The 22,492-nt window shown below is 45.0% G+C and overlaps 1 protein-coding gene and 1 non-coding gene across 2 annotated transcripts in view; both read left to right on the top strand.

Moving 5' to 3' along the window:
- Positions 1–1,998: 1,998 nt before the first annotated feature.
- LOC115934722 (U6 spliceosomal RNA) lies at positions 1,999–2,105 on the top strand. Its single transcript, XR_004070486.1, has one exon. It is a non-coding gene; the product is annotated as a U6 spliceosomal RNA (small nuclear RNA).
- A 1,812-nt stretch (positions 2,106–3,917) lies between these two features.
- SAR1B (secretion associated Ras related GTPase 1B) overlaps positions 3,918–22,492 on the top strand; it is a 31,725-nt gene continuing 13,150 nt past the window's right edge. Inside the window, exons 1-3 of the mRNA XM_031010724.3 lie at positions 3,918–4,164; positions 13,106–13,181; positions 16,084–16,203. Coding sequence (XP_030866584.1) covers positions 13,124–13,181; positions 16,084–16,203 — 178 coding nt within the window. The 5' untranslated portion in view covers positions 3,918–4,164; positions 13,106–13,123. The remainder of the gene's footprint in view (positions 4,165–13,105; positions 13,182–16,083; positions 16,204–22,492) is intronic.

Here is a 22,492-nt window from a genome sequence, read left to right as displayed (position 1 = left end):
ATTTATTAAGTACCTATTTTGTGCCAGGCCCTGAAAATAGGTTCAGGAGGGAAAAAAGTATATAGGGGCCATAACCTCAGGAAGCTTATGAAATGTCTGCTGGTGGTGTGATTATTTAAACAAATAATCACACATATACAATTATATAACTTCAGTGATTAAATTGTAAACCGGGCGCCGTGGCTTATGCCTGTAATCCCAGCACTTTGGGAGGCTAAGGCGGATGGATCACCTGAGGTCAGGAGTTCGAGACCAGCCTGGCCAACACTGTGAAACCCCCGTCTCTACTAAAACTACAAAATTAGCCAGGCATGGTGGGGCACAACTGTAATCCCAGCTACTCTGGAGGCTGAGGCAGGAGAATCGCTTGAACCCAGGAGGTGGCGGTTGTAGTGAGCCAAGATCGCCCCATTGCACTCCAGCCTGGGCAACAAGAGTAAAACTCGGTCTCAAAAAAAAAAAAAAAAAAAAAAAGTAAATCGTAAAGTTGCTGAGGAAGCTTGTTACCCAACCAAACTGGAGTCTGCTTCCCAATGCGGTAAGGCCTGACATCTATATGGAGGCTTTACATGAGGATGTTTATTTGCAGGGCACCAAACAAGGAGAGTCTGTCAGCTCACACTTAAGACCTGACCTCCCCAATGGCTTACAAGCCAGAATGGTTTTTTTTTTTTTTTTTTTTTTTTTTTGTCAGTCTTACTCTCTAGCCCTGACTGGAGTGCAGTGGTGCGACCTGGGCTCACTGCAACCTCCGCCTCCCAGGTTCAAGTGATTCTCTGCCTCAGCCTCCCAAGTAGCTGGGATTACAGGCATGCACCACCACACTCGGCTAATTTTTGTATTTTAAAGAGAGATGGGGTTTCACCATGTTGGCCAGTCTGGTCTTGAACTCCCGAACTCAGGTGATCCGCCCACTTCGGCCTCCCAAAGTGCTGGGATTACAGGTGTGAGCCACTGTGCCTGGCCCAAGCAAGAGTTTTTAAAGGGAGGGGTAAATTTCAGAAAAGCAGAAGTTACAGGCAAAATTGTATATCAGTAAATGAGGTTATACATTGGTTTGGCCTAAAAAGATGGAATATCTTTTTTTTTTTGGTGGGGGAGATGAGGTCTCACTCTGTTGCTCAGGCTGGAGTGCAGTGGTGGGATCATAGCTCACTGCAGCCTGGATCTCCCAGGCTCAAATCAAGCAATCCTGCCACCTCAGCCTCCCAAGTAGCTGGGACTACAGGCATACAACCATGCCCAGCTAATTTTTTTTATTTTTTATGGAGATGAGGTCTCACTATATTGCCTAGGCTGGTCTTAAACTCCTGGGCTTAAGCAATCCTCCTGCCTCAGCCTCCCAAAGTGTTGGGATTACAGGCATGAGCCACCACACCCGGCTCCAGTGGATCCATTTGATGTGGGTCTGGGTTTCTGAAAAACAACTCAGGGACATATGTTAAGATGTTATCTTTAGTTTTTATAAAGAACCAAACATCTTATGACTCAAACTTCTTAGGCTGTTGTTTTGAGCTACTATTACTTTCTTGCTTATCAAGTTGCTCAGGGCTAGCTAGGTGTGGGGAATTTCCCTTAAAGGAACTCGAGATTTTCCCTTATTTCCATACTTGGTTGGGAGAGTCAGGCAGGCCGCTAAGAGGGGTCCCTGCTCCATCTCAAAATCTGTAACAGAGGACTTAACCAAATCTGGGAGGAAGGCCTTGATGAGAGGAAGACCTGAAGAGTTGAGATCTGAAAAGTGTGTAGGAGTTAGCCGGGTGAAATGCAGAGGTGGGTAGAAGCTTTTCTGGCGGAGGGAAACCCTAGTGTCAAGGGAGAGCGTATGGAGTGAAGCACTTCCTGAGGCTGGAGCAGAAAGAGGAGATCCAGCAGAGCCAATGATAGGCTTTGCTGAGAATCCCTAAACAGCTCTTGATGCATTTAAAGAAGGCAACGCCAATCCATTAGAAAAGAACATTGGTGTCAAAACAGTCTTGTTTAAAGCTGAATACCTGTGTGCTCTCTTTGGCAGCACATATACTAAAATTGAAATGATACAGAGAAGATTAGCATGGCCCCTGCACAAGGATGATAGGCAAATTCATGAACTGTTCCATAGTAAAACAAACATACAAAAAGGCTGACTACGGCCAGGTGCAGTGGCTCACACCTGTAATCCTAGCACTTTGGGAGGCCAAGGCGGGTGGATTGCCTGAGCTCAGGCATTCGAGACCAGGCTGGGCAACACGGTGAAACCCCGTCTCTAATAAAATAGAAAAAATTAGTCGGGCGTGACCAGCCTGGGCAACACCATGAAACCCTGTCTCTACTAAAACACAAAAAATTGGCCAGGCATGGTGGACTGCGCCTGTAATCCCAGCTACTTGGGAGGTTGAGGCAGGAGAATTGCTTGAACCTGAGAGGCGGAGGTGCAGTGAGCAGAGCTCAAGCTCGTACCATTGCACTCCAGCCTGGGCGACAGAGCGAGACTCCGCCTCCAAAAAAAAACAAATGCTGACTATCTGACTACACTCCTGTAATCTCAGCACTTTGGGAGGCAGAGGCCAGAGGATCGCTTAAGCCTGGGAGTTCAAGATCAGCGTGGGCAACATAATGAGACCCCTATCTCTACAAAACAATTAAAATATTAGCTGGGCCTGGTGGCACACGCCTGTGGTCCCAGCTACGTGGGAGGATTCCTTGAGCCCAAGAGATTGAGGCTGCAGTGAGCTATGATAGCACCACTGGACTCCAGCCTGGGAGAAAGAGCAAGACCGTCTATATATATATATATATATATATAATTTTTTAAGTTATTTTTAATTTAATTAATTTATTTATTTTTTGAGACGGAGGGTTCAAGCAATTCTCCTGCCTCAGCCTCCCAAGTAGCTGGCATTACAGGCACTTGCCATCATGCCTGGCTAATTTTCGTATTTTTGTAGAGATGGGGTTTCACCATGTTGGCCAGGCTGGTCTTGAACTCTAACCTCAGGTGATTCACCCACCTTGACCTCCCAAAGTGCTGAGATTACAGGAGTGAGCCCCTGCACCTGGCCAAGACTGTCTATAAAACAACTGAATAACCAGCTGAATAAAAGCTGAATAACCAGCATCCAACACATTATCTGGTACATAGCTACATTGTGTAAATCACTGGTGAATTCAATAAGCACAAATAACAAAAAAAGAAAAAAAAATGAATTCAATAAACACGTGTACTTTGAAAATGTATTTTAGGCAGGGCGCAGTGGTGATCCCAGCACTTTGGGAGGCTGAGGCAGGTGGATCACTTATGCTAGGGAGTTTGAGACCAGCCTGGCCAACATGATGAAACCCGGTCTCTACTAAAAATACAAAAATTAGCCGGGCGCAGTGGCTCACGCCTGTAATCCTAGCCCTTTGGGAGGCCGAGGCGGGCGGTTCACTTTAGGTCAGGAGTTCGAGACCAGCCTGGCCAACATGGTGAAACCCCGTCTCTACTAAAAATACAAAAATTAGCCGGGCATGGTGGTGTGCGCCTGTGCTCCCAGCTACTCAGGAGGCTGAGGTAGAAGAATCGCTTGAACCCGGGAGGCGGAGGTTACAGTGAGCTGAGATCGCGCCATTGCACTCCAGCCTGGGCGACAAAATCGAGGCTCCGTTTCAAAAAAAAAAAAAAAAATTAGCCGGACAGTGGTGGCGGGTGCCTGTAGTCCCCGCTACTCGGGAGGCTGAGGTAGGAGAATCTCTTGAATCCAGGGGGTGGAGGCTGCAGTGAGCCGAGATCGTGCCACTGCACCCCAGCCTGGGAGACAGAGCGAGACAACGTCTCAAAAAAAAAAAAAAAAAATGCCAAAAGTAATTTCCCCTAGGGAGGCACGGGGTGTTCCTTTCTCGGCACGCAGGCCCCTAAAATCCCTTCGGGCGGGCGGGTGTGGGGAGACCAGGCGGCTGGGAGACCCAGGCGGTGTTAGGGGTTGCGAGCAGCCTCGCTCAACTGGGGAATTGGCGGCAAGACTGCCAGGAGGCGGAACCTAGGGCGCTCGGCGACGCGGTCCTGCGGACTGTCGCTAGTGAGGCACCCGCCGGCCCGGAAGGGGCTGATGCGAACTGGGGCCACGGCAGCCATCGCGCTTTGCAGTTCGGTCTCCTGGTGTACGGCCAACGCCAAGTAGGGGATTGCGTTCTCTCCAGTCGCAGGTGAGTGACAGCCCCTCCTTCTGGGAGGACCGGTGGGCAGCAGCTATGGATCCCCTAGAAGGCGCACTTTTAGGGCCAAGACCTACTCTGGGTCCCTGCCTGTGGCACTGCGTGAAGGGGCGCCTGTTTTTCACCCCGGGGTTAGGCGGCGCGAGGGAGGACAGGTCTCATCCATGCTCCGCGGGGCCGTCTGATAGCCCTCGAGGCAGAACACTGCTGTTGTCAGACGCTTGGTCTTTTCAGGAAAGAACGAGGTGACTGCAGGCAAGCCCTTCCTTCCCCTGGGCCTCAGTTTCCTTACCTGGTAAGGTGAAGGTGGCGGGTCTCACTGACAGCTGAAGAGGCTGTGACATGGCCTGGTGTTTTCAGCGCTCCCAATTAGTGTAGAGGCAAATTGAGCTTCCTTACTAGTACTGGTTAACGTTTTCCGTAGCCCAAAGTCCCAGTTAAGTGGAAAAAAGATACACTGTTGAGAAAACTGTACTGATTTTTGTTTTAATTTTTTAAATTTTTGTTGTTGTTTTGAGACAGAGTTTCCCTCTTGTCGCCCAGGCTGGAGTGCAGTGGCACGATCTCGGCTCACTGCAATCTCCGCCTCCTGGGTTCAAGCGATTCTCCTGTCTCAGCCTCCTGGGTTCAAGCGATTCTCCTGTCTCAGCCTCCTGAGTAGCTGGGATTACAGGCGCGTGCCACCACGCCCGGCTAATTTTTGTGTGCGTGTTTTTTTTTTTTTTTTTTTGAGACGGAGTCTTCGCTCTGTCGCTCAGGCTGGAGTGAAGTGGCACGATCTCGGCTTACTGCAAGCTCCGCCTCCCGGGTTCACGCCATTCTCCTGCCTCAGCCTCCCGAGTAGCTGGGACTACAGGCGCCCGCCACCACGCACGGCTAATTTTTTTGTATTTTTTAGTAGAGATGGGGTTTCACCGTGTTAGCCAGGATGGTCTCTATCTCCTGACCTCGTGATCCGCCTGCCTCGGCCTCCCAAAGTGCTGGGATTATAGGCGTGAGCCACCGCATCCGGTCTAACTTTTCTATTTTTAGTAGAGATGGGTTTTCTCTATGTTGACCAGTCTGGTCTCCAACTCCTGACCTCAGGTGATCTGCTCGCCTCGGCCTCCCAAAGTGCTGGGATTAAAGGCATGAGCCACCTCAGTGGGCCACTGTACTGATTTTTAAGGTGTTGAAGCTTTTCCAAGAAGATTTGTTTTAAAACAGCTAAAACTTTGACATTGTTAGCTGAAAGAACCAAATTCGTCAGCAATTTAAGGTGTTTGGTACAGTGGACAAAATGAGGTGAAGAAGTCCTTTTAACTTGAAAAATTAAACATAGTATTATTTATTTGTGTGTTCTTACATCAGCCTCTATATTACTAAGTGTCTTTGAAGACGTATATTCCGTGTTAAAATATCAGTGAAGAGTAGGTCATATTGAAACAATGAAAGAAGGAAAGAAAAGGAACATTTATTGACTACTATGAGTAAGGCACTAGCTGTCATTTTACAGATGGCAAATAAATGGTGGTGCCAGTATAGCAAAGCAACATGAATATCTACTATTATACCTTTCAGTAGACTTGTGTCTGTCACCAAAATGTTTTGAACTTAAAAAATGTTAAGATAGTTCATTGGCATTTTCTGAGTTTGTAGAAAAGGAAGGTGTCTTCATTTCAGAAATGTTAGAGATGCACTGTCAGTAATTACAAAGATTAGCAGTTTAAATAAGGTACATTTTAACCTTCCTTTGACTTGCATTATTGTACTGGAATAGAAATTCAAGCAAGAATTAAGAAAAAAGATGAGTCTAACAGAAATGAAAATCAGCCTGGGCAACATAGCAAGACCCAGTCTCTACATTAAAAAAAAAAAAAAATTTGCTGGGTGCAGGGCCCTGGCTAGCAGGCCAGTAGTCCCAGCTACTCGCTGCTGAGATGGGGGGTTTGCTTGAAGCCAGGTCAAGACTACAGTGACCTGTGATCATGCCACTGCACTCCAGCCTGGGTGAAAGAAAAAGACACTGTTGCTAAAAAAAAAAAAAAAAAAAAAAAAAAAAAAAAAAAAATGAAAAAAAAAGAAATAGAAAAAGAAATGAAAATCATTGCCACATCATTTGAAGCTTACAAGTTGGAATGCTATATTAGTATTTCTTTTCTTTTTTCTTTTTCTTTTTTTTTTTTTGAGACGGAGTCTCGCTCTATCGCCCAGGCTGGAGTGCAGTGGCTCCAGGCTGACTGCAACCTCCACCTCCAGGGTTCAAGTGATTCTCCTGCCTCAGCCTCTCAAGTAGCTAGGATTACAGGCATGCACCACCACATCCTGCTGATTTTTGTATTTTTAGTAGAGATGGGGTTTCACCATGTTGGCCAGGCTGGTCTTGAACTCCTGAACTCAAGTGATCTGTCCAGCTTGGCCTCCTAAAGTGCTTGGATTATAGGCGTGAGCCACTGTGTCCTGCTATAGGTGTATTTCTACACTTACTTTTTTTTTTTTTTTTTTTTGAGATGGAGTTTCGCTCTTGTTGCCCAGGCTGGAGTGCAATGGCATGATCTCCAGCTCACTGCAACCTCTGCCTCCTGGGTTCAAGCGATTCTCCTGCCTCAGCCTCCCGAGTAGCTGGGATTACAGGCATACACCACCACACTCAGCTAATCTTGTATTTTTAGTAGAAACAAGATTTCTCCATGTTGGTCAGGCTGGTCTCGAACTCCCAACCTCAGGTGATCCGCCCCCCTCAGCCTCCCAAAGTGCTGGGATTACAGGCGTGAGCCACCTCCCCCAGCCTTCTACACTCATTTCGTTAAGTACTCACTTGGCTGAGCATAGTATTTCTACGGTCACTCACTTTAAATACTCATCCCAACTCGGGGTTTCACTATGTTGGCCAGGCTGGTCTTGAACTCCTGACCTCAAGTGATCTGCCTGCCTTGGCCTCCTAAAGTGCTGGGATTACAGATATGAGCCACTGTGCCCAGCCCTCACCTTGGCCACTCTTAAAAATTTTCTACTATTTATATTTGTCATGGTTTTATCCTTCGTTTTCTTTTTCTTTTTTTCTTTTTTTTTTTTTTTTTTTGAGACAGAATGTTGCCCTGTTGCCTAGGCTGGAGTGCAGTGCCACGATCTTGGCTGACTGCAACCTCCGTCTCCCGGGTTCAAGCAATTCTCATACCTCAGCTTCCCGAGTAGATGGAACTACAGGTGCCTACCACCACACCCAGCTAATTGTTTTTTTTTTTTTTTTTTTTTTGAGATGGAGTCTTGCTCTGTCGCCCAGGCTGGAGTGCAGTGGCGTGATCTTGGCTCACTGCAACCTCTGCCTCCCGGGTTCAAGCGATTCTCCTGCCTCAGCCTCCTGAGTAGCTGGGATTACAGGTGCACGCCACCACGCCCAGCTAATTTTTGTATTTTTAGTAGAGAAGATGTTTTACCATGTTAGTCAGGCTGGTCTTGAACTCCTGACCTCGTGATCTGCCCGCCTCGGCCTCCCAAAGTGCTGGGATTACAGGGGTGAGCCACCGTGCCTGGCCTATTTTTGTATTTTTTCTTTTGTAGAGATGGGGTCTTCCCATGTTGCCCAGTCTGGTCTCAAACTCCTGGGTTCAAGTGATCCCCCCACCTCGGCCTCCCAAAGTGCTGGGATTACAGGCATGAGCCACTGCACCTGGCCTATTTTTGTATTTTTTTTGTAGAGATGGGGACTTCCCATGTTGCCCAGGCTGGTCTGAAACCCCTGGGTTCAAGTGATCCCCCCACCTTGGCCTCCCAAAGTGCTGGGATTACAGGTATGAGCCATCATGCCCAGTTCATCCTTTTTTTTTTTTTTTTAAAGACAGGGTCTCACTTTGTTGCCCAGGTTGGCATGCAGTGGTGTGATCATAGCTCACTGCTTGAATTCTTGGGCTCAAGCAATCCTCCAGCCTCAGCCTCCTGAGTAGCTGGGACTGCAGTTTCTTGCTACCATACCCAGGTAATTTAAAAAATTTTTTGTACCGGGCATGGTGGCTCACATCTGTAATCCCAGCACTTTGGGACACCAAGGTGAGTGGATCTCGAGGTCAGGAGTTCAAGACCAGCCTGGCTAAGATGGTGAAACCCCGTCCCTACTAGAAATACAAAAAAATTAGCTGGGCATGGTGGTGGGTGCCTATAATCCCTGCTACTCGGGAGGCTGAGGCAGAGAATTGCTTGAACCCAGGAGGTGGAGGTTGCAGTGAGCCAAGATTGTGCCACTGCACTCCAGCCTGGGCGACAGAGTGAGACTTAGTCTCAAAAAAAAAAAAAAAAATTCTTTTTAGAGATGGGATCTTGTTATGTTGCTCAGGCTGGTCTTTAACTCCTGGTCTCAGGTGATCCTCCTGCCTTCGCCTCCCAAAGTGCAGGGATTACAGACATGAGCCACTGTGCTCAGCCTGGATATTTGTATTCTAGGACAGTTACTACACCCATTTCACCATAGCATTACCATGCTTTGCATCCCAAAGTTATTAGTGCATTGATTCTACAGTCATACTCTGATGTCATATTTGCCTCTTTAGACTATTATGTCCCTTATTTTCTCCCAACAGTATTTTTTGGGTATTTGTATTTTGTCATCTTATGTGTATTTTTTTTTTTTTACAGGACCCCTGAGAACTAATGTGTATTTTTTATTTTTATTTTATTTTTTTGAGGCAGGGTCTCACTGTCACCAAGTGCATGCTATCACATCTGGCTAATTTTTGTATTTTTTATAGAAGTGGGGTTTTTCCATGTTGCCAAGGCTGGTCACAAACTAAATATGTATTTTTTTTTCTTTTTTTTTGAGACGGAGTCTTGCTCTGTCACCCCGGCTGGACGCAGTGCAGTGGCACGATCTCGGCTCACTGCAACCTCTGCCTCCCAGGTTTGAGCGATTCTCCTGCCTCAGCCTCCTGAGTAGCTGGGATTATAGGCATGCGCCACCACGCCCGGCTAATTTTGTATTTTTAGTAGAGATGGGGTTTCTCCATGTTGGTCAGGCTGGTCTCGAACTCCCGAACTCAGGTGATCTGCCCGCCTCGGCCTCCCAAAGTGCTGGGATTACAGGCGTGAGCCACTGCTCCCGGCCCTTAATGTGTGGTTTTATTAATTTTTTTATTTTTTGGGACGGAGTCTCGCTCTGTCGCCCAGGCTGGAGTGCAGTGGCGCAATCTCGGCTCACCGCAAGCTCTGCCTCCTGGTTTCACGCCATTCTCCTGTCTCAGTCTCCCGAGCAGCTGGGACTACAGGCGCCCACTACCACGCCCGGCTAATTTTTTTGTATTTTTGGTAGAGACGGGGTTTCACCGTGTTAGTCAGGATGGTCTCGATCTCCTGACCTCGTGATCCGCCCGCCTCGGCCTCCCAAAGTGCTGGGATTACAGGCGTGAGCCACCACGCCCGGCCGGTTTTAAAAAGTAAATGAGCCGGGCATAGTGGCCTATGCCTGTAGCCCCCAGGTACTCAGGAGGTTGAGGTGGGAGGATTGCTTGAGTCCCCGAGATTGAGGTTGCAGTGAGCAGAGACGGCGCTCCCTGGGTGAGAGGGAGACTCTGTGTCAAAAAAATAAAAAGTGGCGGGGCGCGGTGGCTCACGCCTGTAATCCCAACACTTTGGGAGGCCAAGGAGGGCGGATTACGAGGTCAGGAGATCGAGACCATCCTGGCTAACATGGTGAAACCCCGTCGCTACTAAAAATATAAAAAATTAGCCAGGCGTGGTGGCAGGCTCCTGTAGTCCCAGCTACTCGGGAGGCTGAGGCAGGAGAATGGCGTGAACCTGGGAGGTGGAGCTTACAGTGAGAGGAGATCGCACCAGTGCACTCCATCCTGGGCGACAGGCGAGACTCTGTCTCAAAAAAAAAAGTAAATGGTTTTGTGTAATTACTCATGTAAATCAGTTTTAAATATTAAATGCCATATAAGCTTTTTAAAATTTGCTTTTAAAATTTTTCTATAATAGCTTTTTTGAGATATAGTTGATATACCATAAAATCGACCTTTTAAAATTGTACATTGTGTTTTTAGTATAGTCACAATGTTGTGTAAACATCGCCACTATCTAATTCCAGAACATGTGATCATCCCAAGAAGAAACCCAGTACCCATTAGCAATCATTCCCCATTTTTCCTTCCTTCAGTCTGACAACCACTAATATACTTACTCTATGGATTTATCTATCCAGGATATTTCATTTAAATGAGCCATCCATGTAGTTTAATGGGACAAGGCTTTAAGAAGTTACTTGTAATCTGAGATTCTGTTCCATTACATCCTTTGCACTGGTTTTCATGTTACTTGAGTAGATCACTTTTCTAATCTGCAGAGAGACTTTTCCTGTTTGGTACTGGTGCAATAAATAAATCTGCTGACGTGTGTATGTTTCCTTGTTCTTGACCTTTGCTCTTCACATGTCTTAATAGTGTGTGCGTGGTGTTGTGTAACCTGTTTTCTGGGCTCAGGTATCTGTTTGCAGCTAAGTAACTTTTATTCTTAGTTGGGCATTTTTACTTCTACTTAAAATAACAATAAAAAAATAGTGAATTCTGTTTCTAATTACTCCTAGTTTGTTTTAAGGTTCCTAGAAATCACAATTTTTTTTTTTTTTTTTTTTTTTTTTTTTTTGAGGCAGAGTCTTGCTCTGTCGCCCAGGCTGTGGTGCAGTGGCTCGATCTCGGCTCACTGCAACCTTTGCCTCCCGGGTTCAAGTGATTCCCCTGCCTCAGCCTCCTGGGTAGCTGGGATTACAGGTGTGCACCACCACACCTAGCTAATTTTTGTATTTTTAGTAGAGATGGGGTTTTGCCACGTTGGCCAGGCTGGTCTTGAACTCCTGACCTCAGGTGATCCACCCGCCTCAGCCTCCCAAAGTCCTGGGATTACAGGTGTGAGCCATTGTGCCTGGCTGAAACCACAATTTTAAAGAAATATATATATTATTATCTTCCAAAGCAGAGTTTGTGTCTTCTTAGATTATCTCTCTTGGGACAAATTTTACAACAGCAAATTGGTACCATCCTTATGCAAAAAATCCTTTTTCTGTCAAGGCTTTTCACCATTCTTTAGCTCTCACCTACCAACAATCATCTTCAGTGAGGACTTTGCCACTTGATTCACAGTCTGTATCAGTGCCCTCCAGTCTTCCAGGTGATTACACTGCCTGTCAATGTGGACAGTGTACCCTCTAGCCTGGCTTCCAGTATCTGTCACCTCCATTTTTCTTTATCGTCCATGCGAGAGCCAGGCCTTGGAGTTTGCCACCACCCAACCCTGAACTTCTCTTGAATTCTTGAACCCCCTATATTCTCTTCCACTTTGCTGGCACAATTCTGGCACACCTTTCACTTCTCTCACCCTTTTCTGTTTTTGGCTTAGAGACTTTTTCTACCCTATTTTCCCAATTCTGTTCTGTGAGAAGCCTGCCTTTGATCACCGCCCCATCTCTGTATACTACCTTTCTTTACCTTTGTCCACTCAACTTGAACTTCTGATCAGATCCCTACAGCCCTCTCACTAGTGCTCTCAAAATCCTGTTCCCCTTGTCCTTTTTCATTTCTATTCTGGATGTTCCTAATCTCTAGTCACTCCATGTTGAGCACTGCTGGTGGAGGGTGGAAGGTTGGAAATCAGCACAGATTGGCACTGCTGTGAATGTTTGAGTTTCAATTCCAACTGAGTCCTTGGCTTTTTTTGGCAGTCTTTTAACTTGATTCATTCCCCATAGTAGCTATTGTAATGCTTGCTCTGCTCCTCAAAAATTCTCTATACCCCTTCACTTTTGGAGTCAGATTCCCACCACCTCCACAAATTTTCTGGCCATCTTTCCTCCTAATCTTAGACAGAGAGATATGCTGTCAGTCCAAGCTCCTCTTGGGACTTTGTCCCTTTTGGTTAATTCCTTTCTTCCCTATTACTTCTTCCATCCCACTATCTCCTTCTCTTCAGTTTATCATCATATTCAAGCCTCACCCTTTTTGAGAAGGAAATTTCACTTCCAGGCCTGGGGTGGCTCACGCCTGTAATCCCAGCACTTTTGGAGGCCGAGGCAGGCGAATCACTTGAGGTCAGGAGTTGGAGACCAGCCTGGCCAATACGGTGAAGCCCAGTCTCTACTAAAAATATAAAAATTAGTCAGGCATGACTGTTTTGCCTGCCTGTAATCCCAGCTACTCGAGAGGCTGAGGCAGAAGGATCGCTTGAACCTGGGAGGAGAAGCTTGCAGTGAGCTGAGATCGAGCCATTGCACTCTAGCCTGGGCGACAGAGCAAGACTCTGTCTCAAAAAAAAAAAAAAAAAAAAAAACCTCACTTCTCTTACCCCATTTCCAACATTTTTTTAAACGATTTTAGTTTTTTACCATTTGAAATTTTTTGAAATAGGAATCTCTCCTCACTGCCTCACCTATTAACCTCTTATCCCATTTACTGTCACCCTGGCTGGAGCGCAGTGGTGCGATCTCGGCTCATTACAATCTCTACCTCCGAGGCTCAAGCAATCGTCCCACCTCAGCCTCCTGAGTAGCTGGTACTGCAGGTGTGCACCACTATGCCTGGCTAATTTTTTTTTTTTTTTTTTTTGAGATGGAGTCTCACTCTGTCACCCAGGCTGGAGTACAGTGGCACAATCTCCACTCACTGCAACCTCCACCTCTTGGGTTCAAGTAATTCTCCTGCCTCAGCCTCCTGAGTAGCTGGGATTACAGGGGCCCATGACCATGCCCGGTTAATTTTTGTATTTTTAGTAGAGTTGGGGTTTCACCATGTTGGCCAGGCTGGTCTCAAACTTCTGACCTCAGATGATCCACCCGCCTCAGCTTCCCAAAGTGTGTAACTCTTTGTAGTAAAGTTGCTGTAGGATTATCTACTCAGAGTTGGTGTTTAACAGTATTGAAGTTTAATGTATATTGGTGTTTAATGTTGACTACTAAATTCAAACTCTTTTTTTTCAGACCCTATCAGATTTGGATATGTCCTTCATATTTGATTGGATTTACAGTGGTTTCAGCAGTGTGCTACAGTTTTTAGGTAATGTTGGTCCTTTGTTCTCTACAGTTATCCCCTTTGGTCTTATTTATTTAATAGTGCTTATCTGTGTCAAGTCTCTTTATATATAAGCCAGTAGTTAAGAATAGTTAAGAATATGGGCTTTGAAATCATACATAGATGTTCAATTACTCATTGTATCCCTTTTAAATTAAGTAATCTTTAGCAAATTACTTTTTTCACCTTAGCCTGAGTTTTCTTATCTGTAAAATGGCAGTAATAATTCCTACCTCTTAAGGTGCTGGGAATATTACTAACAGAACTATCTACCATTTATTAGCTAGTTTACCTATGTGCTTTAATGCTTTATGTCATTTAATCCTTACAGGATTATTATTAAAATGCATGTTCCATAAAGTAGCTTGTACACCATAAATAGCAGTTTTTAATATGCCAAATGAGACTTCTTTACCCAGCAGTTCTTTTTTTTTTTTTTTTTTTTTAATTTTATAGAGACGGAGTCTTACTACGTTGGCCAGGCTGGTGTGTTTTGTTTGTTTGTTTGTTTCTGAGATGGAGTCTCGCTCTGTTGCCCAGGCTGGAGTGCAGTGGCGTGATCTCAGCTCGCTGCAACCTCCACCTCCCAGGTTCAAGCGATTCTCCTGCCTCAACCTCCCGAGTAGCTGGTACTACAGGTGTGTGCCACCACACCAGCTAATTTTTGTATTTTTTGTAAAGATGGGGCTTCGCCATGTTGGCCAGGCTGGTCTTAAATTCCTGAGCTCGTGTGATCTGCCCACCTCAGCCTCCCAAAGTGCTAGGATTACAGGCATGAGCCACTGTGCCCAGCCTTGCTACAGTTTTTTTTTTCTTTTTTTTTTTTTGAGACAGAGTCTTACTCTGTTGCCCAGGTTGGAGCGCAGTGGCGCGATCTCGGCTCACTGCAACCTTCGCCTCCTGGTTCAAGCAATTCTCCTGCCTCAGCCTCCCGAGTATCTGGGATTACAGGCATGTACTATCATGCCTGGCTAATTTTTTGTATTTTTAGTAGAGATGGGGTTTCACCGTGTTGGCCAATCTGGTCTCGAACTCCTGACCTCAAATGATCCACCCGCCTTGGACTCCCAAAGTGCTAGGATTACAGGCATGAGCCACTGTGCCCGGCCTCCTTGCTACAGTTTCTAGGTAATATTGGTCATTTGTTCTCTATAGTTATCTCCTTTAATTTTATTTATATAATAGTGCTTATTTGTGTTGAGCCCCTTTATATATGAAGCAATAGTTAAGAATAGTTAAGGCCGGGCGCGGTGGCTCACGCCTGTAATCCCAGCACTTTTGGAGGCCGAGGCAGGTGGATCACGAGGTCAGGAGATCAAGACCATCCTGGCTAACACGGTGAAACCCCGTCTCTACTAAAAATACAAAAAATTAGCCGGGCATGGTGGCACGTGCCTGTAGTCCCAGCTACTTGGGAGGCTGAGGCAGGAGAATCGCTTGAACCCAGGAGGCGGAGGTTGCAGTGAGCCGAGATCGTGCCATTGCACTCCATCCTGGGTGACAGAGCGAGACTCCGTCTCAAAAAAAAAAAAAAAAAAAAAAAAATATGGGCTTTGTAATCATACAAATATGTTCAATTACTCAATTGAACAAATATGTTCAATTACTTTTAAATTATGTAATCTTGGGCAAATTACTTTTTCGTGACACTCATAGTAGTGACAGTCATAGAAGTAGATTCCTTAATGATAAAATATATATATAGTTCTCCTCCCAAAACTAAAAGATTAGGACATCAAACAATTTACTTCTCAGACTTAAGCATGGACAAAGGAGTAAGTGTTATTTTAGTATGAATTTATTTGAAAACGGATGGCCTGAAACTATAATTGCCTAATGTCTTTAAAAGTTTGTTTATTTCAGTCAGGTGCGGTGGCTCACATGTAATTTTGTGGAGGTTAGACAATTAAACATGTAAAAAATAAAGTTTGGCTGGGCGTGTGGCTCACGCCTATAATCCCAGCACTTTGGGAGGGCAAGGTGGGCAGATCACTTGAGGCCAGCCTGGCCAACATGGTGAAACCCCATCTCTACCAAAAAATACAAAAATTAGTCAGGCGTGGTGGTGCACACCAGTAGTCTCAGCTACTCAGGAGGCTGAGGTGGGAGGATCACTTGAGCCCAGGAAGTTGAGGCTGCAGCAAGCTGTAATCATGCCACTGCACTCCAGCCTGGGCAACAGAGTAAGACACTGTCTCTAAATAAATCAATTAATTAAGTTCAATATGAAATTTAGCAGTTCAATTCCAGTCTATTATAAATTGGTCAATGCCGCCTTTTTTCTATTTATCAATTTATTTATCAATCAATACCTGATTGATACTTCTAAAATTAAAGTAATCAGCATTTTGGCATTGTAGATATGTTAAGGCAACACACATATTCTATTGACTGGGTTGAAGTTTGGTTTTATAATTATCTGAAGTCCCAAATTATGAATAGATTTTTTTTTTTTTTTTTTTTTTTTTTTGAGACAGAGTCTCACTTTGTCGCTCAGGCTGGAGTACAATGGCATGATCTCAGCTCACCGCAACTTCTGCTTCCTGGGTTCCAGTGATTCTCCTGCCTCAGCTTCCCAAGTAGCTGGGATTACAGGCATGCGCCACCACACCTGGCTAATTTTTGTATTTTCAGTAGAGACGGGGTTTCACCGTGTTGGCCAGGCTGGTGTCAAACTCCTTACCTCAGGTGATCCGCCCACCTCGGCCTCCCAAAGTGCTGGGACTACAGGTGTGAGCCACTGTGCCCGGCCATGAATAGATTTAAAATAGCTTTTTTAAAACTGAAAATAGGTTTAGAACTTCAAGCTTAACTGGGCCAAATTTAAATTCATTTGGATAATTAGTATCAGATGTCACTTTGACCAATCATAGCTCTTGCTTTGCAGGATTATATAAGAAAACTGGTAAACTGGTATTTCTTGGATTGGATAATGCAGGAAAAACAACATTGCTACACATGCTAAAAGATGACAGACTTGGACAACATGTCCCAACATTACATCCCAGTAAGTATATTCCTACATACAATGTGATACTTGATCAAATGATGCTGAGTCATATGCACTAACCAAAAGTGTTTTGTTTCAGACAGGGTCTTTCTCTGTTGCCCAGGCTGCAATGCAGTGGTATGATCACAGTTCACTGCAACCTCTGTCTCCTGGGCTTAAGCCATCCTCCCGTCTCCCAAGTAGCTGGGACCACAGGCATGTGCCACCATGCCCAGTTAATTTTTATATTTTTTCAGAGACCAGGTTTCGATATGTTTCCCAGGGTGGTCTCGAACTCCTGAGCTCAAGTGATCAGCCTCTCTCAGCCTCCGAAAGTATTGGGATTACAGGCGTGAGCCACTGCACCTGGCCAAGTTTTTTGTTTGGGGGGCATTTTCTGGTAGATAAATTATGATCAGGTGATTTGACCTGTTCCTAAAATAATAAATTATCGGTGACCTTGCTCCCAGGGAGAATATTTAGATCTTGAATTAGTACTTATACCTTTTTATCAGCTAGTACTCCCTTCTCTAGATTGAGGAATTAAAAAGTTTTTGTCTGAGGGATTGTGACATGATTGGTAAATAGTCCACCATTGCCTTGTTTACATAACCTGAATTTTTTCTTTCAGATTTTTTTTTTTTTTTTGAGGCGGAGTCTCACTCTGTTGCCCAGGCTGGAGTGCAGTGGCACGACCTCCGCTCACTGTAAGCTCCACCTCCCGGGTTCACGCCCTTCTCCTGCCTCAGCCTCCTGAGTAGCTGGGACTACAGGCACCCACCACCACGCCCGGCTAATTTTTTGTATTTTCGGTAGAGACGGGGTTTCACCGTGTTAGCCAGGATGGTCTTGATCTCCTGACCTTGTGATCCGCCTTCCTTGGCCTCCCAAAGTGCTGGGATTACAGGTGTGAGCCACCGCGCCCAGCCTTCTTTCAGATTTTAAAGCCATATTACTTTATTTTATTTGTGTAGAGACAGGGTCTTGCTCTGTCATGTAGGTTGGAGTGCAGTGGTATGATCATAGCGCACCATTTAAACTCCCAGGTGCAAGTGATCCTCCTGCCTCTGCCTCCCAAAGTGTTGGGATTAAAGATAGGAGCCATTGCACCCTGTACTATTTTAAGCACCCATTACAGTTTTATACATGGCTGGTAACTCAATTTGTTAACCAGTTATTTTTCTAGTCTTCATAACCTCAACAATATCTAATGTACACCACAGAATTAATCTAAAGAAAACAAGGCATACATCGACACACAGGAAGTTTTAAAACAAGGGTGGGTGTAGTGGCTCATGTCTGTAATCCCAGCACTTTGGGAGGCTGAGGCAGGAGAATCACTTGAGCCCAGGAGTTTAAGACCAGCCTGGGCAACATACTGAGACTCCATCTCTACAAAAACAAAAACAAAAAATTAGTCTGGCATGGTGGCATACACCTGTAGTCCTAGGTACTTGGGAGGCTGAGGCAGGAGGATCACTTGAGCCTAGGTGTTCAAGGCTTCACTGAGCTATGATTGCACCACTGCACTCCTAACCTGGGCAACAGAGTGAGACCCTGTCTCTAAAGAAACAAAAAATACCAAAAAAATTGAAAGTTTTTTTTTTTGAGATGGAGTCTCGCTCTGTTGCCCACACTGGAGTGCAATGGCACGATCTCGGCTCACTGCAACCTCTGCCTTCTGAGTTCAAGCAATTCTCCTGCCTCAGCCTCCCAAGTAGCTCGGATTACAGGCATGTGCTACCACACCCAGCTAATGTTTTGTATTTTTAGTAGAGACGGGGTTTCAACATGTTGGCCAGGCTGGTCTCAAACTCCCGACCTCAGATGATCCGCCCACCTCAGTCTCCCAAAGTGCTGGGATTACAGGCATGAGCCACCACACTTGGCCAAAAATAATGTTTTTTAATAATGACTCTGTAATTTTTTTTTTTTCCTTTTTTGAGACAGAGTCTCACTCTGTTGCCTAGGCTGAAGTGCAGTGGCACCATCTCGGCTCCCTGCAACCTCTGCCTCCTGGGCTCAAGCAATTCTCCTGCCTCAGCCACTGGAATAGCTGGGATTACAGGCATGTGCTACCAAGCCCAGCTAATTTTTGTATTTTTAGTAGAGACCAGGTTTCGCCATGTTGGCCAGGCTGGTCTCGAACTCCTGGCCACAAGTGATCCACCTGCCTTGGCCTCCCAAAGTGTTGGAATTACAGGCGTGAGCCACCACACTTGGCTGACTCTGTAAATTATTTAATAAATTTTATTTTGTATTTAAGGTTATGTAACGAATTTGAGAATAAAGTTAATGTTAAAGTGAGAAAATTATTAGAAACAGAAACCTAATTTAACCTATGACCTTACTTTTACAGGTGAAAATTTTATGAATCAGATAGACACAGAGTTTAAAGACAAGTTAATCTATAGATTAATTATGAAATAGTAAGTGTAGCCTTAATAATGAATATAAAATTGAGAACTGGACCAAAAAGTAGATAATACTGTAATTCTTTAGTCCAGTAAATGTTCAAAGAACAAAGAATGAGGATAGAACAAAACAAAGTATTTTATCTATAAAACAATTAGTGAGGTTGGAAAAGGAAATTGACAAATCTTTTTTTTTTTCTTTTTTTGAGATAGAGTCTCACTCTGTCACCCAGGCTGGAGTGCAGTGGCACGATCTCGACTCACTGCAACCTCCGCCTCCCAAGTTCACACCATTCTCCTGCCTCAGCTTCCCGAGTAGCTGGAACTACAGGTGCCTGCCACCACGCCTGGCTAATTTTTTGTATTTTTAGTAGAGACAGGGTTTCACTGTGTTAGCCAGGATGGTCTCGATCTCCTGACCTCATGATCTGCCCGCTTCGGCCTCCCAAAGTGCTGGGATTACAGGCGTCAGCCACCGCACCCGGCCAACAAATCTTTTTTTTATATTAGGAGAAAAAAGTGGGGCTTGGCAAGTAAGATTCTGATATAAGAACAATTCTGTTAAAGAAAAAATGATCATGGTGAAATTGAGTAGATAAAATTGTCTGCAAAAACAGCATAATTTCCAGCCTGGCCAACATCGTGAAACCCGTTCTATACTAAAAATACAAAAATTAGCCAGACACGGTGGCACGTGCCTGTAATTCCACCTACTCAGGAGGCAGAGACAGGAGAATTGCTTGAACCCGGGAGGCGAAGGTTGCAGTGAGCCAAGATCGCGCCACTGCATTCCAGCCTGGGCGACAGAGGGAGACTCTGTCTCGAAAAAAACAAAAAACACAGAAAAAAAAACCAACAAAAACCAGCATAACTGGAAGAGACTACAGAGTGGTCTTAAATATTAGGTGTGAGTCATTTTTTAATTTTTTGATGTTGCTCTCTTTCATTTATTCAAATATTTATTGAGCACCTACTTTATGTCAGACATTGTTCTGGATACTAGGGGAAAACAGATGCTATCTCAACCTTTCCTGCAGCTCACATTCATTTCAACTCATATTTTTTAATTAATCAAAAGCATATGTGGTCTATTCTGGTGTGGAAAAGAAAACATTTTTGAAAAGGAAAAAAAAGCATATGTGAAAACCTACATATATCCTATGATCTGGCAGTTCTACTCCTAGTTACTTACCCAAGAGAAATGAGAAAATACATTTACCAAAAACCTTGTACAAAAATGTTTATACTAGCTTTATTTGTTGGTGGTGAGTTATTATTATTATTTTTTTTTTGAGTCAGTGTCTCACTCTGTGGCCCAGGCTGGAGTGCAATGGCACAATCGCGGCTCACTGCAGCCTCAACCTCCCAGGTTCAAGTGTTCCTCCCACCTCAGCCTCCCAAGTAGCTCGAACTACAGGCACATGCTACCACATCTGGCTAATTTTTTAATTTAGTTGTAGAGATAGGGTTTCACCATGTTGCTTAGGCTGGTCTTGAACTCCTGGGCTCAAGCGATCCTCCCATCCAGCCTCCCAAAGTGCTGGGATTACAAGTGTGAGCCACCATACCCAGCCTATACTAATTTTATTTGTAATAGCCAAAAACTGGAAACACCTCAAATGTCCATCAAAAAAGAAATTGATAAATAATGGAATGCTACTTAGCAAGAAAGATGAATAAACCACTGATACATTCAGTCATATTATGCTACATGGCAGAAGCTGGTCATAAAAAGTTATCTACTGTATGATACCATTTATATGAAATTCTAGAACAGACAAAACTAACCTGTGGTGATAGAATTCAGATCAGTGGTTGCTTCCGGAGATGAAAATGGGGATTGACTGGGAAGGGGCTAGAGGAGACTTTCTGGGATGTTAACAGTGTTCTGTATCTTAAATAGCCAAATTCAGACTTCTTTCATAAAGCAGAAAGTATATTGGGGATTATTACCATAGAGGTGGTTTGCTAACTAAGCATTATCTTTTTCTTATGAACAGTGACTTTGAATATAGATTGTATTAAATATTTTATTCATTTGGCAATCTACACATAGAATTTCTTTTTTTTTTTTTTTTGAGACAAAGTCTCGCTCTTGTCCCCCAGGCTGGAGTGCAATGGCGTGATCTCAGCTCACTGCAACCTCCACCTCCCGGGTTCAAGCGATTCTCCTGCCTCAGCCTCCCGAGTAACTGGGATTACAGGAGCCTACCACCACTCCTGGCTAATTTTTGTATTTTTAGTAGAGACGGGATTTCACCATGTTTGCCAGGATGGTCTCGAACTCCTCACCTCAGGTGATCCGCCCCCCTCGGCCTTCCAAAGTGCTGGGATTGCAGGCATGAGCCACCGTGTCCTGCCCTTTTTTTTTTTTTTTTTTTTTGAGACGGAGTCTTGCCCTGTCGCCCAGGCTGGAGTGCAGTGGTGCAATCTCGGCTCACTGCAAGCTCCGCCTCCCGGGTTCATGCCATTCTCCTGCCTCAGCCTCCTGAGTAGCTGGGACTACAGGCGCCTGCCACCACACCCAGCGAATTTTTTGTATTTTTTTAGTAGAGACGGGGTTTCACCGTGTTAGCCAGGATGGTCTCGATCTCTTGACCTCGTGATCCACCCGCCTCGGCCTCCCAAAGTGCTGGGATTACAGGCGTGAGCCACCGCCCCCTGCCCAGAATTTCTTTTTATTTTCAGACAGAATCTCTCTCTGTTGCCCAGGCTGGAGTGCAATGGCGCAATCTCGGCTCACTGCAACCTCCGCTTCCTGGGTTCAAGTGATTCTCCTGCCTCAGCCTCCTGAGTAGCTGGGATTACAGGCACCTGCCACCATGCCTGGGTAATTTTTTTTTTTTTTTTTTTGAGATGGAGTCTCGCTCTGTTCCCCAGGCTGGAGTGCAGTGGGGCGATCTCAGCTCATTGCAACCTCTGCCGCCAGGGTTCAAGCGATTCTCCTGCCTCAGCCTCCCTGGTAGCTGGGATTTCAGGCACCTGCCACTGCACCCAGCTAATTTTTTGTATTTTTAGTAGAGATGGGGTTTCACCTTGTTAGCCAGGATGGTCTCGATCTCCTGACCTCGTGATGTGCCCATCTCGGCCTCCCAAAGTGCTGGGATTACAGGCGTGAGCCACCGCGCCCGGCCCCCAGAATTTCTTAAGAAGATAAAATACTCTGGGCTAAAGTAGCTACACTAAAACTTATGTTGTCATTATGGGGCACTTGTGCTTTTGGCCATAAGTGAGTACTGGTTCTGGAATTACCCTCCCACCGTACACAACTAGAAAACCGGACAAAAAAGATGCTACAACTGTTTTCAGACATTGGGCAACAGCTACCACAGGACTGTGATTCCTGAGAGAAAGGAAACAACTCTATTTTGGTTTTATGCCAAGAGGTAATTTTCAGACCATGGTGCAAAGAGAGGACGCCCAAACATAGTCCAATAGTCTTGCTGAGTTGAGGAGATGTAGACCAGAATTTGGAAAGGCCAACAGGAGTAGAATTTTTTTGCTAGGACAGAGAGGAGGGAGTACTGGAGAGGAGGGACCTCTGGAGAGAAAGGACTCTAGAAATTTACGTAGCTGAATACCAATCTGTGCATGCAATGGGTAAAGCTCCAAAAGGCTAGTCAAAGAACAATTGTAAGAATGCTGTTAGCCAAATAATTACTAGAGCTCTCATGGGGCCAGGAATCGTTGTTTAATCCCATTTAGCCTTCTAACAAATCTTAAAAACTGATCTGTAAGCAAGTGAACTGTCAGAACAAAATTCAACCTTCTTCAAAAGACTACAACAAAATCCAGCACTCAATATGAAATTACTAGACATGCAAAGAAACAGGAAAGTGATTCAGTCAGTAGAAACAGACACAAGTGTGACAAAGATGATGGAATTAGCAGAT

Source organism: Gorilla gorilla, chromosome 4 (assembly GCF_029281585.2).
Source record: "Gorilla gorilla gorilla isolate KB3781 chromosome 4, NHGRI_mGorGor1-v2.1_pri, whole genome shotgun sequence".
Classification (NCBI taxonomy): Eukaryota; Metazoa; Chordata; class Mammalia; order Primates; family Hominidae; genus Gorilla; species Gorilla gorilla.
This window is presented reverse-complemented; position numbering and strand designations above follow the sequence as displayed.